This window comes from Nesoenas mayeri, assembly GCF_963082525.1.
Source record: "Nesoenas mayeri genome assembly, chromosome: 10".
NCBI classification, from domain to species: Eukaryota; Metazoa; Chordata; class Aves; order Columbiformes; family Columbidae; genus Nesoenas; species Nesoenas mayeri.
This window is the reverse complement of record NC_137560.1, coordinates 4,070,146-4,083,215: the sequence shown is the minus strand read 5'-3', so window position 1 is coordinate 4,083,215 and position 13,070 is coordinate 4,070,146. Positions and strand designations below refer to the sequence as shown.

Here is a 13,070-nt window from a genome sequence, read left to right as displayed (position 1 = left end):
TACAAAAAACCACCTATATTATTTCCATAGTTTGTCTCCAGCATGTTTTAATTTCATAATTGAAATCAAACGTTCCTGTTGCAAATGATGGATGGAGCTAGTTCTTCACAAACAATGATGTTTACCTCTACAAAGCATTATGCAGGATGGGTTTCCCAAAAAATTTTGTAAGGTTAGGTGCTCTACTCCAGTTGAATTTATTATTTCAAAATATAAGATTGAAACTATCTTGGTAACTACGTCCCATGAAGTTAAGGAGATCTGAAAACCCCAACCTGTGCTCAGTGTTCCCGTTTTGCTGCACCAAAAAGACCTTGGTATATAAAATGCACCATCAGCGGATGGGAAATCTGGCGACACCACATCGTCATACTGGGTGCAGGGAAAAAGACCTTGCTCTTCAGAGAGTATTTAACGATGGCATGACCAGCAAGATCTGAAGGAATACGCACGTTTGTCCCACCTTGTACCGCACACCGGGCCTGCTCGCCACAGTCCATGCTGAGTTGCAACCTTAGCCATAAGATCACCCCAAAGTGTGCTTCATTGTAAGAGCTGGTATCTTCATTTGAGGGGCAGCTCAGGAAGACAGAAATCCACCTTCTCAAACAGCTCGAGTTACTAGATTGCCAGGTACGGGGGCTTAAAAAGAAAAGACGTCAAGACCTGAACATTTCTGTAAGTTGTTACATGTCTGTATACACCGGACTCTGACAGGTTATGCACACAGTTTTTCGTAAAGTGCAGTGAAACTTGGCACAGGTAATTCTGTATCCCAGGCTTGTGCTTGCACCACTTCACAGACCTTCACATCTTTGAGAAAAGATCCTCTAAACTATTTTCACTAACTAAAGACAAAGAGCTCCTGGTTCAATATACAGCTGCCACTTAAAATACTCCATAAATAGAAGCCTGACACACAGTATTAACTAAGAGCTCACGATCTTTAGTTAGTATCTCCATTTTAGCAAGTAGATGCACATGATGAATGGAAGAAGTTCTGTGGTGACCAGAGCTTGGGCTCATAGAGGGAATTCTTGCAAAGAAAGAATAACACACCAAATTTGAGTTCACAGCTTCGAGAGGCACCCTGAGCCCAGCCAGCTGGAAAACCAGCAGCAGCTCCTGAAACACAACCGGACGAGCAGCAGCCCTGCAGCAACACGTCCAGAGATCATGGAGAGACAGACCCCAACCCAGCCCTGACCCAGCAGTCAGCCCTGCAGATCCTGCTCCAGTTCCTCAAGCGGGACTATTCAGAGAGCTTGAGAGAGGCTGAATGTCGCACCCACTGAAAGCAAGAGCTTTGGAAACAGAAAGAAAGGCCGGATCTGGGGATATGATCCCTTTGGCTACTGGCTATTGCAGTGTCTGCAGACGATCAGCCTGGCTGTCCTCCTACATGTTGGTGCAGGTTTTCATTTCCCTCACACCCTTTGCTCACAAATCCATGCCACAAGCAATGTTCAGTGTACAAACACTTGAAATTACTGGTCTTGTTAGAAAGGAAAGAGCCAAGAGGGCCCATCCCAGCACAAACTGTTCCCTTCATCTTGCTGTCCAACCCTGGCTGCTACTTGTGCTCTTACATATTGGAAGGAAGACACATAAAAAGACAGAGAAACACAAGTGTGGTGACTCCTGCAGCTTGGGCAGGTTTCCTTCCACACACAGCGTGCAGGGGACAGACCTTGCTGTGCCTTATCCCCCCTGCTCGGCTCGAGCACAAACCTGAACCAACACGTCCCTGTCCGCAGGGCCGGCTGGCAGTGCCCAGCACCACACCAGACACGCTATGAGTGCTGGCTTTGGCAGAACAGATCCATGTATTTTGAAATTCTCTCTTAAAACACTTCTTAATTTTATAGTATTTTAGTCTTCCTCTTTCTGTAAGTATCTCAGCCTGCCTTAGACTCACTCGTGCAATCTTCCTCTGTAATCTTGCTGTCTCAGAACTATAACTACCAAAGAGACAATGGCCGCTGTCACCTGGAGCTGTGATTCATGCTGATTCACACTTGCTGGCCTGGAGGCTTTTTGTCCCCACTCTCCAGAGGTTTATTTTTACTTCTCAGTTATCCTAGTTGGAGGGCTCAAAGCTGATTTCTTCCTGCTGCGGAGAGAACTGGGACGAAGCAGACAACATCGGATTAAGCCTGAGGTAATTCAAGTAAATGTGAAAGAACACTTCTACCTGATACAAAAAAATATTATACAAAGAAATTTCCAACATGGTTTGTGTTTCTGACGCACCATCCACAGCATTCTCCCACCTCCAGTGCATTTTATGGTGGCAACAGAAGGGACGAAAGGTCGGTGTGTCCAGGGAACGCCTCAGAAACTCTCACTGCTCCATGGACCTCAGTCCCTGTTGGTGCTAAGGGCAGAAATTCAGGGTCGTCTTTCTTCATGAGCCCCAATATCAGCAAACATGCAGCAGATGAGTTGGCTGAAATCTCAATGACCTCCTTAGAAGTTACACGGGAGCCTCCCAGAACCTGATCAGGATTCCCATGCAATAAATGCCATTCTCACATCCACTGATCTCAGCTCGCAAATATTTACTTGGTGCAATTTACTTCAGTTGGAGAGCAATTATCCTTATCTCTAAACATGACCATGATAAACTCATCCACAAGTGGTGATTGTTTTAAGTGGAAAAATACCTCCATTCGGAAACACAGTGGTTCCAGCTAGACACGAATTGCCTGCCAAAACCAGAATGCAAATCAGAAAACATTCACAACAAGGCTGTTTCCTACCTGAGTTGCATATATGCAAGAGACAGCATTCCACTGGCAGAGCATACAGAAAGGGGAAGAGACAAAAAATAATAATTATAATAAAAAAATTGGAGAAATCGCAACAAACCTTTACAGTAAGATGGTCTTGAAAAATGTTTTATTCCATCCCCCCGTGTTCAGGACATTTTTAGGAAATACAGAAATTAAACCTCCCTCTGTTTGCTGCTCTTGCAGTAAGTGACAGGATAAGATCAATGTTTGGAAGGAGACTGTGTGAAGAGAATAGTCTCCATGCATCAATCATACCCCTTCCCTTGGTGAAAGTACTTAATTTACACTTCCTCAGCTGATTAATTACCTCTACTTTACACTTACAGTTCCTTTAGGAATGGAGTAATCAGCATGTGCCACAGACACTTCAATAGGTCTGTGTAGCTGAAGAAAGGTGCTCTTTACTCTACACCCAGCACGTATGAGGAGCAGCACGCAGGCGTTTCCGCAGTCGGGAGCGCTGGGGCTGCACAGAGCAGAGGGGCCAGAGAGCCCAGGGCAGAGCTGGGGAAGGACCCGCCGGGCTGACGCTGTGCTGCCCACCCCAAAAACGGAGGAACCAGCTCCCCAAGTCACCGTTTTACCAGTGGGTTTGCAGCGAGGCCCATTTCTGTGACAGCAGCAGCACCTGCACCCTCCCCGGGGGCCGTGAGAGCTGCTGGTGACCCAGAGAATCATACAATAGAATCATAGAATCTTGTGTGGAAACAAGGCTTTGCAGTTGTCTAAGAAATTAATGATTTGGGGTGGAAATGAGGAAATGGAGTTTTTAACTTCTAAATGGAGCACCTTGTTGGACACTGGCCCTGTGGGTTCCCACAGGAGGTCCCGGGTAAGTCGCTTTGCTCAGTTCCACTTCAGACTTCAACTCCAGCTCAAACCACCTGGTCTCCCGTGGTGCAGCTCAGTGTAACCCCATTGGAGCCTTTGGCCACGCTATACCAAGAGAAACACAATGACATCAAGTGTTTAATTCCCTCACTCCTCCCTGACAAAAAACCTACACCGCTCATACCACACACAAAATTCATAGGCTTTGTTTCCACTCCACGTTCCTAACTAAAAAGAGCAAGTCATGCTTGTATGTGATCATCAAGATTAACGATACTGTTGTATACCTGCAAGCATGGTCACTGAAGTCACCTTCACATAAGGCAATCATTTGCAAATCACTGTAAACTATGGCAGGAGTGGATGTTTTCACCTGAATAACAGAATCATTTTGGTTGGAAAAGACCATCAAGATCATGGAGTCCAACCATAACCCACCCCTGGCACTGCCCCATGTCCTGAGAACCTCATGTCCGTCTGTCCAACCCTCCAGGGCTGGTGACTCCAGCACTGCCCTGGGCAGCCTGTTCCAATGCCCCACAGCCATTTGGGGAAGAAATTGTTCCCACATCCAACCTCAACCTCCCCTGGCGCAACTTGAGGCCGTTTCCTCTGCTCCTGGCGCTTGTTCCTGGGGAGCAGAGCCCGACCTCCCTGGCTCCAAGCTCCTTTCAGGCAGTTCAGAGATCAGAAGGTCTCCCCTCAGCTCCTGTTCTCCAGCTGAACCCCCCAGGTCCCTCAGCCGCTCCATCACACTTGTGCTCCAGCCCCTCACCAGCTCCGCTCCCTTCTCTCCACTCGCTCCAGCATCTCAAGGCCTTTCTTGGCATGAGGGACCCAAAACTGCCCCCAGGATTCGCGGTTTGGCCTCCCCAGTGCCCAGCACAGGGATGGTCACTGCCCTGGGCCTGCTGGCCACAGCACCCATCACTGGCAAAATGACTGGACCAGAGCAGCCAAAAAAGGAGAGGGGAAAAATTTCCCAAACCAAATGGCAATTCACTGCAGTCCGTGAGTGACGACATTAAATAGATTATCTTAGCTGGCTGATGCAAAAGCAGTGCAATATTACACCCCGTTGTACATGCTTGTGCCCACCCCCAGCTGGGTTTCGGGTGCAGAATCATGTCCGTCCTGGTGCTGGGGACCCACCCGCACCCCGGTGAAAAGAGCAGCGGCACGGACCAGCCCCGCAGTTGTACGGAAACACAGGGAAAAGCAATGCCCAAAAGCAGAAAGAGAATCAAAACGCAAAATTAACCTTTCCTGAGCACCAAAGTCCTGCATGTTGTTTCCACCATTAGATTATATATGAGGCATCAGGGATTTGGGAGATGAAAGCTCAGCTACATATAAAACCAAAGTGAGATACATAAAGTATAAGTAATGAAGCCAAGTTTTTAACCAAAGGCATCGGGGGTCCAACCACAGCGGAGTTTTGGTGCCAGGACACAGCTAACGGGGAGAATAAATAAAACAGCCACCTAACTCGGGCTGAATTTGTAGTGGCAGCAAATGTTTCTGTGAAGCTGTGAAGCCTCCCATACTTTTGTAAACTCTGGAGAAAAAAAAAAGACTAAAAACCAAAACCAAACCCTAGAATGTCCCAATAGTCACAAAAATGTATCCCTCAGTGAGCTGACCCCCATCTCTGGGGCCATCCCCAGCAAAACCACCTGGCGGGTTGTGAAAATGAGGGGGATCGATGCAGTCACATCATGCTGCTGATTCCTGAGGGTAGAAAATAAGTTATTTGGCAATTCCAGTAGATTATGCCACTTCAGAGATAGATATACATGTACAAAATTCATGTTTTCATTCTGTATCTGAAGGCAAAATTAATTTTTCTTTCAAGTCTGACTAATATCTTCACTGGCCCTCTATCACTGCTCAGGAGTCACCAACACGACAGAAGATGGATGTGGTTTATTACTTGAAACATATGGATCTACTTGCATGAGTCACAACTGCATCAATTAAAGCAACCAAACGAGTGACAATCCAGCAGAGCCATTTCAGCCAAGCAGGCCCCGGGAATCACAGACTGGAGATACCTGAGAAGACTCTAAAATGGAGTCGTTACCTCTGCTGCTAAACACTTCCACACCAATAGGCTTTCTTAAATACCCTCTTTGAACAGTTCAGGATGGTTCTCCCATCTTTCCTTTTTGAGGAAAAAAAAAGGCGATTTAACTTTTAATGAATTGTTTTTAAGTCACGTCAGAAAACAGGTTATTGTGTCTTAGTCCCCACTCGGACCCATATATTGTGCACAGCGTTGATTCACAGCTCAGATTAGATTATGTGGTAGCGGCAACAAATATATGGGAAGAGCTTTGCACTTAATCCGCACGGTAATACTACACAGTGTAAGTCTAACTACAGCTGAACTGGGGCATCGGTAGGCAGATCCGTTCTGCCACGTGCATTTGCACAGAGCAGCCGCAGGCGTGAAGGGCAGATCCTCTTCCTCGGGTTACACAGACTGCGAGGCTGGAATCCGCTCATTGCTCCCCGAGGATAAGCGGCCAGTCACCCCTGTTTGATTCACCTTTCACACCACAAAAGGAGCTAGAAGGAAAACACAACAGGTACCCGTGAAGAGAAGGCAGCGCGGAGTTAAGGCCTGGAGCACACTATTATCTATGAAACCTCTTTTGAAGTTGTGAACAGCATCCCTCAGGATGGGCTGTGCGCTCAGCTCACGTTTTCTCTGTCCTGTGTTCAAACCCGGCTGCTCTCCTACAACCAGTGACGTTCTTTGGTAAGCCTGGTTCTAGAGCACTGTTTTGGTGAAACCAAGAGTCAAGGTCTGACTCAGATTAGAGCTGCTATCACTAGTTGTGAGGTCAACATTTACAACAAAAACAGAAGTGACAGAAAAAAAAACGCTGCCATCTCCATTCATGGACCTTGTACATGTTTTGTTTGGTGAAGACACATCAGGTGCTGTTTGTGTTGGGCCCCAGAGTCTCAGCTCAGATCTGCTCCCCTCCTGCCTCCCTTCAACATCTCCAGTAGATGGCTGGGGAAGCTCAGGATGTTTAAGGGCTACCTGGAGAACCCAGGAAGAAATATCGCTGTCTAGGGAGTAATCAGTATTCTCTGCTCAGACTGCAATTATGAGACATCTGAGCCTCATGAGAACATTTTGTGCCACATCTTGAAAAAAGAAGATATTACTCTTGATTTGATGAAAAATGAATTGGAAATATGAGCCGTACACGTGCTAATTTATAGCGATGAAGTTTGCATTCATTCTAGTAATGAGCATTGCATAAAGCGTATAATCAACATTCACTGCAGATGTCAGGAGGAATCCGGAGGCAGAGAGGAAATACGTACACTTGCCACAGTTCATCATAAGCATCATAAACCTCCAGCCCCCAAAAATCACAAAGCAAGAGGCAGTTCTTTTTCTCTCTACTAGTCCTCTGGGGTATTTGAGTGTATCTATCAAGTTCTTGTACTAACGAGCTTAGACAGCCTTTCAACCAGAGGATAAATATTACAACAAGTGCTGTAAATATTTTCATAGTAGAAGCACAACTGTTTCGCTTCCTCTCCAGCAAAAGACAAAAGCTACAAATGTGATTACATTCACTTGGTAACCGGAGGACCCAAGCAGATAACTAATTCAAACCTTCTGTGTAGAGTAAGACGTTTCTCTAACATTCCATTAGAAATTAAAAGAAATTCATGGAAGGAAAAAGTCAGAGTTTAACAAATCAACATCTGAAATACAGTTAAAATACCTGAAAACAACATCCACAATCTGCAAAACCAAAGCAAGGCAGGCAATAGTGAAATGGCATCTATTATGTCAAATGAAACACAAATTGTCTTCTGAAAGGGATGAAAGCAGGTAACTGAACTGATTTCATGCCCATGTGGAGCAGTAAAAAGAAAAAAATAGTCAATATGCACCAATGTTATTATGAATAAATGTTCTCTCGACATCTACACTGGCAGTGGTTCTTACCTTCTGGTAACCTGGGGTTAGCGTGGATGGAGTTGGGGTCCCCGTCTTCCTCGGGATGGTAACGATAAAGCGTCTGGGACTGCTTTTGGGAGGCCTGACTGCGGTCTTCCTTGAGAGCAACCGGAGGAGAGGTTGTTGCGCTGAACTTCACCTTGGGGAAAGCGTTTCCCTTCTGCACCTCCTGGGAAGATTTTGACCCACTGGGTTCTGTTAAGTTCACCTCTTTTAAGTCCAGATGCAGGCTGTTCCCTGGGTCTTCTTTTCTGGCATGCTTTTTCATTTTAGAGTGGAGGGCTCTTTCTTGCTCAGGCCTCTCTTTGTCCCCTTGCTTCCCCTTTGGTCTCCTCTCTAGCTCCTCCATTTGCTTGGGTGTCTCAGTGGTGGCCGTTGTGTGCTCTGGAGGAGCACTGGTGGTTAGTGGTGCTTCCTTGTGTGTTGTTTGCTGGAGGGACGCTGCCGTGGTGCGGGGCACCCTCTTTCGCTCGCTTCTCTCTGTGGCACTGCGAACTTCCGCGGGGACGTTGGGCACCGGCGTGGTGAGCGGCGCAGCCGTTTCCTCGGTGTCCGGATCAGCCGGAGCCAAGGCTGAAGGAGGGATGCTGGCGGGCAGGTAGTCATAATCCTCACTTTGCTCTTGGCTGATGCTCTCTTGCTCTAGGTGGGATGAATAACTCCTGTATTTCTTTGGAGACTCCACCTGGGTGTTGTCTCCTTCTGGTGCCTCCTGGTCATAGCTGTACGGATCATCGTAGTGCCTCTCTGCTTCGCCGTCCTCAGCATCTATGGGACTCATGGTGTTCAAGGCAAACGCATTACAGTCTGGCAGCTGGTAGCACATCAGCTCGCCGCCGGCGTTGGGGCAATGGCAAACCTTGCAGGGCGGCATGTGGAAGGTGTGCCCCGCCACGTACTTCTGGCCCTCGTGGAGACAACCGATCCTCCCGCACTGAGGACACCCATCGGCCGGCACCACCGCGTCGATGCAGTTTGGGGGCAGCTCTGGGCACAGCATGAACTGGCAGCTGATCTTCCCTCCCCCCTTGGGGCACGAGCACTCGGTGCTCCCGAAGTCCACGAAGTACGACTGCCCTTCGGGTACTTTGCCGTTGACGAAGCCCACGTTGACGCAGTCGTAGTACTGGTAGCCCTCGCAGGTGCAGCCGTGCTGCAGGCACGTGGCGCAGCACTCGCCCGGCTCCAGCACCTCCTCGATGCAGTTGTCCAGGGGCCGGCACTCGGCGCCCGTGCAGTCGCGCTGGGCGCGGGACACGCCGCCGCACAGCAGCGCCAGCAGGACGGCGTTCCAGCAGCTCTGCTGCCAGCGCTGGCACCTACCCATGGTCTTCCCAAATAACACAGCTCCAGGCCAAACTTGCACCTTTAATGTTGTTTTGTTTTCCTAGAAGGCTGTAGGTTCAGCTCCGGATCTGCAGTGTTGTTCCCGAGTTACCTTTTCTCACAGATCCTAGAGTTATGAAAGAAAACTCTGTTAAAGACCATACCCAGCACATATCCTGTTAAACATTAGAGGTTTTTAAACGTTGGGACAAAATCCAACATCTGGAAACCTAAGTATGAAATTAATCATCATGTCTTCCAAGCATTGTAGGGACTAAGTTTGGAGTTGCAAGCTTCCCCCTCACACCCATTTTGAAAGAGAAAGAAAGAAAAGGAGAGAAAAAAAGGTTGTGAGTCTTCTCTTTTGAATCTGTTCACAAAATGTATACATATTTCAACAAAAACTCCTTTATACTTCAATGCCTTTTTGTTAATCATTCTTTCTAGCTAAAAAGAGAAAGATTTTTTGGCAGATAGTAAGTAAATACAGAGTTCTTCCTCTGCAGATGTAAGCTGAAGATAATTATGCTTTATGCTTTAATTACAAAGACCCAAATCTTAAGGATCTTTCCTAGACAAAACATAGCCTTGAGACGTGAGAATTTGTCTGTACACATGTTAACTCCAAAGAGGAGGAATTTTTTTCCGCCTCTTTCCCCCCCTTAGCAATCTTTCGCACTTCAGTCTTCTGCATTAATGGTAATTTTCTTGCCCCAGCAGTGCTAAGATAGAACTTGTCTGCATATTGTGGTTACTGTGTGGTTAAATAGCATGTTAGCGGTCCTGTAATACAGACCTGAGGCCAGATCCTGAGCTGGCGGGGCTGCACAGCACAGCGCACACGGGACCGACTCCGACCCCGCTGCGGGGACAGTGACACCAGCCGAGGACATGGGACCACTTCTTTCAGTTCTGACACCACCGGTACTACTACATAGTGAATTACTACACTCTGAACAGAATACATACATAAAGGAGGTGGCAGAAAAGCACTTTGCTAAAATGTATCGAAGAAAATAAAGTTGTATCCTTTATATCTAAAGCATGTTCAAAAAGCTACACGATCAATATGGAAAAGTAGCTAAAACAAAAAAAAAGTTTGCCTATAGAATTGTATAGAATTAGCACTCTGATTATTTTTCCGGAACCCCTCCCACCACCAAAAAAAATAAAGACCCTGAAACATTTATGTAGGGGGGGAATATGTAATCACATCACTGAGAACAATAAACCACACACGCAACAGGAATCCTGCCAGAAAACCCATTCAGAAAGATCACCTCTCCCATTCAAGCCGGGCTTCAAGGAGCTGCTCCGGCGGCGCGGGGAGGCGGCCAGGCCAGGGGAAATCGTGTCTGCTCTGATAAGATACGGACAAACTGTGCTCAGACTTTCCACAGTTCTGCCCTGGAACTGGAATTACTTCAGCACGCTGTGCAGAGATACAACTCTTACGAATGTAGCTTTTCTGCTAGTAATTTGAGTATATTAGTTGAGTGTGCTAAAGGATACTCATTGAAGACAAAATAAAAGAGTGGCCGGGAAGAATATCACTTCTGCAGAACTGCTCTCAAAAACAGGGTATTTCATGTGAGGGAGAACTTTCAATATGTGGTGCTGAAATTAATTCTTCAGAATCCAGCGTGGCGATTGATTATTTATCCTACTTTGAGCAGCTTTTCCAGGTAATCCAAATTTGTAATGATGACGTAGCATTTGCTGGGAAATCATTAATGGGAAGGCAATTAAAGACAAGCTTCTTCTGTAAGGGTCCCACAGCAGGATTTTGTCACCATCCCCTGCCCTTGGTACCTCCTGGCTTTAACACTTCAGTGCGTGGAAGCCCTTGGTGACCCTGGGTGCTGGTGCAGCTGGACACAGCTCTGCCCTGGCCATGTCCCCTGAGCCCCTTGCTGTTTCCAGGCTCAGAAAGCGCCAGGACCCCAACAGGGGCTCTCAGGGTGTCCCAGCCCCAGGTTTGCACACCTCTGCCTGTACAACGGCAGGGCACAGCGTGGCCTTGGGCATCAGCACCCAGGGGCCACAGAAAGGACAATGGCGATCCGATCAGGTGACCCTATGTTAGCAGAGGGGTTGGATTGGGTGATCTCCAGAGTACCTTCAACCCCAACCAGTCTGTGATTCTGTACCTTGTGTGCATCACCCACCACACATCCAAACAGTCACCGGCTGCTGTCCTGGGGCAGCACAGCCCAGCAGGTACCAGTGACACCAGGAACAGGACAGCCCTGTGAACGGTGTTTGCCTGCCCTGCTTGCACGGTCAGGCTTCCCAAAGCAACCACTCACTTCTCAGCCACTAACTTGAAGCCCCAACAAGAAATCCCCCATTACCTCATGTCCTGAAGCAAGAAGCAGAAAGCCAGTCATGCTTTACTCCTTAGCACGCCAGAAGTTCAAGCCCAGCTGAAGGTTTCTCATGGGACAGCCCTGGTTTTGTGAAAGGAGGTGCTTGAGTGCCCTCCCCTCAACCTCCTCCACATCTGCAGCCCCTTTCTGTCCAGGGGTTTGGATGCTTGTCGAGCTCAGCTCCCGTTTTTCCTGCTCCTCTCCTTGGTCCCTTGCCTCTCACCCATGGAGAGGCCCCAGGGCTGGTGGTCCCTGTCCCCCAGCGAGCCCGTCCCTGCTCCCACCCCTCACACCTTCTGCTCAGCCCCTAGTCACTCCCTCTTCACCCTTTCTTTTCTCACCATTCCCACATCCCTCAACATTTGGTTTCTCAAACTACCAACCTCAAAGCAATAAGGCCAAACTCCTTCTAAACCCTTTTTCTGTTGATAACACCAACACCTTCCCTGTCCTCAGGCTCATTTTCCTTCATCAGAAGCTCCTTGTTTCTGGTGTAATGATTCCAACACAAGTATCTCCTTTTATTCCCGTAAAGCATTTCATTTTCCCTCTGCTTTCTCCATCTGTTCCCCATCGCTCCCTCCGCTCTCCCCACCCACCCCATAAACTTGAATATCAAAGAAACAGTCTCTACTTCAGGCACAGAGAAAACCAGCATTGAGCGCAGTGCACAGGCAAGACCACTGAGCCCCACTGATAAATTGTGTCCCCTCAAACAGTGCATGTGCTCCTGCCAGCACATGTGGCCCATGTGCTGCTGCCCCTGGATCTGTTACCCCTGCATCTGCCACCCCTGAATCCGCTGCCCCTGCATCTGCTGGCCCTGCATCCGCATCCTCCCCAGCAGCAGAACGATGCTCTGTACACAGCAGCTCATTACTTGGTAACAGCATCAAAAGCTGGAGCTGTGAAATAAAAGTGTCTATACCAAGAGGGAAAAATGCACCATCTCTGGAGGACAGGGAAGTTTAATACCAGTAGACAGTGTTGCAATAACTTGTTTCCACTAACTATTTTAAGGCTTTCTTTAATGTCCTTTTACACAATACCCAAGGGCTTCACCTTAATGAGAATCAGGTCTTTTTACTCCCAACTCTGTCCTTCACCCTCCCTTTACCAATGCCATTGACTTTCGCTGCTCAGTTGGGTGGGATGTCACAACAAATTAAGCCCTGCACGCCTAAAATAAAGGTCTTTCAAGGTTCCTGCTGAAAGTTTTACAGCAAGACAACCCCAGTGTCACCCCAGTCCTCATGCACTGCTTGATGACCCAGAAGGCTCCAATTTCTGTCCTTTGTGGAGTTTCCCAACCCGCTGTGCTGCAGATGCTGCTCTGCTTTGGTTCCAGCACTAACACTGTTGGCTTTAATGGGGTCGGACTGGGCCAGCGCTAAAGGAGCTGTTGCCAGTCCTGTGCGCACAGAATGTCCCCAGAAAGCACGAGTGCCCATGCAAGGGAGGGCAAACAGTCTGGATTGGGACTAAGTCCCTCAAAGTCAACAGAAGTACACGTGAGGTAAATCAGCAGCAAATAGAGGATGGTCAGACTACAGAGGAGTTCCTTAATCCTCAGTTCCTTCTTTATAAACAATTTCTAAGAAAGGCAAAGCCAAGACGCCTTACGGAAAACCAGCTTAAAAAAAGTAAGAGTCCAAATGAACATGAACTGCAGGCACACAATTTCATGGAAAAAGAAAAGAGAACGCTTCACACTGCAGATGAAACCAGTATCCGTGGGACAGGACATCTGACAAC

General features: G+C 47.8%; 1 protein-coding gene across 1 annotated transcript in view; it reads right to left on the bottom strand.

Moving 5' to 3' along the window:
* FBLN2 (fibulin 2) overlaps positions 1-8,947 on the bottom strand; it is a gene marked incomplete at both ends in the record, with an annotated part of 70,016 nt that extends 61,069 nt beyond the window's left edge. The window contains one exon of the mRNA XM_080350742.1: positions 7,609-8,947. Within this exon, the coding sequence (XP_080206868.1) occupies positions 7,609-8,947 (1,339 nt within the window). The remainder of the gene's footprint in view (positions 1-7,608) is intronic.
* Between the last annotated feature and the right edge of the window lie 4,123 nt (positions 8,948-13,070).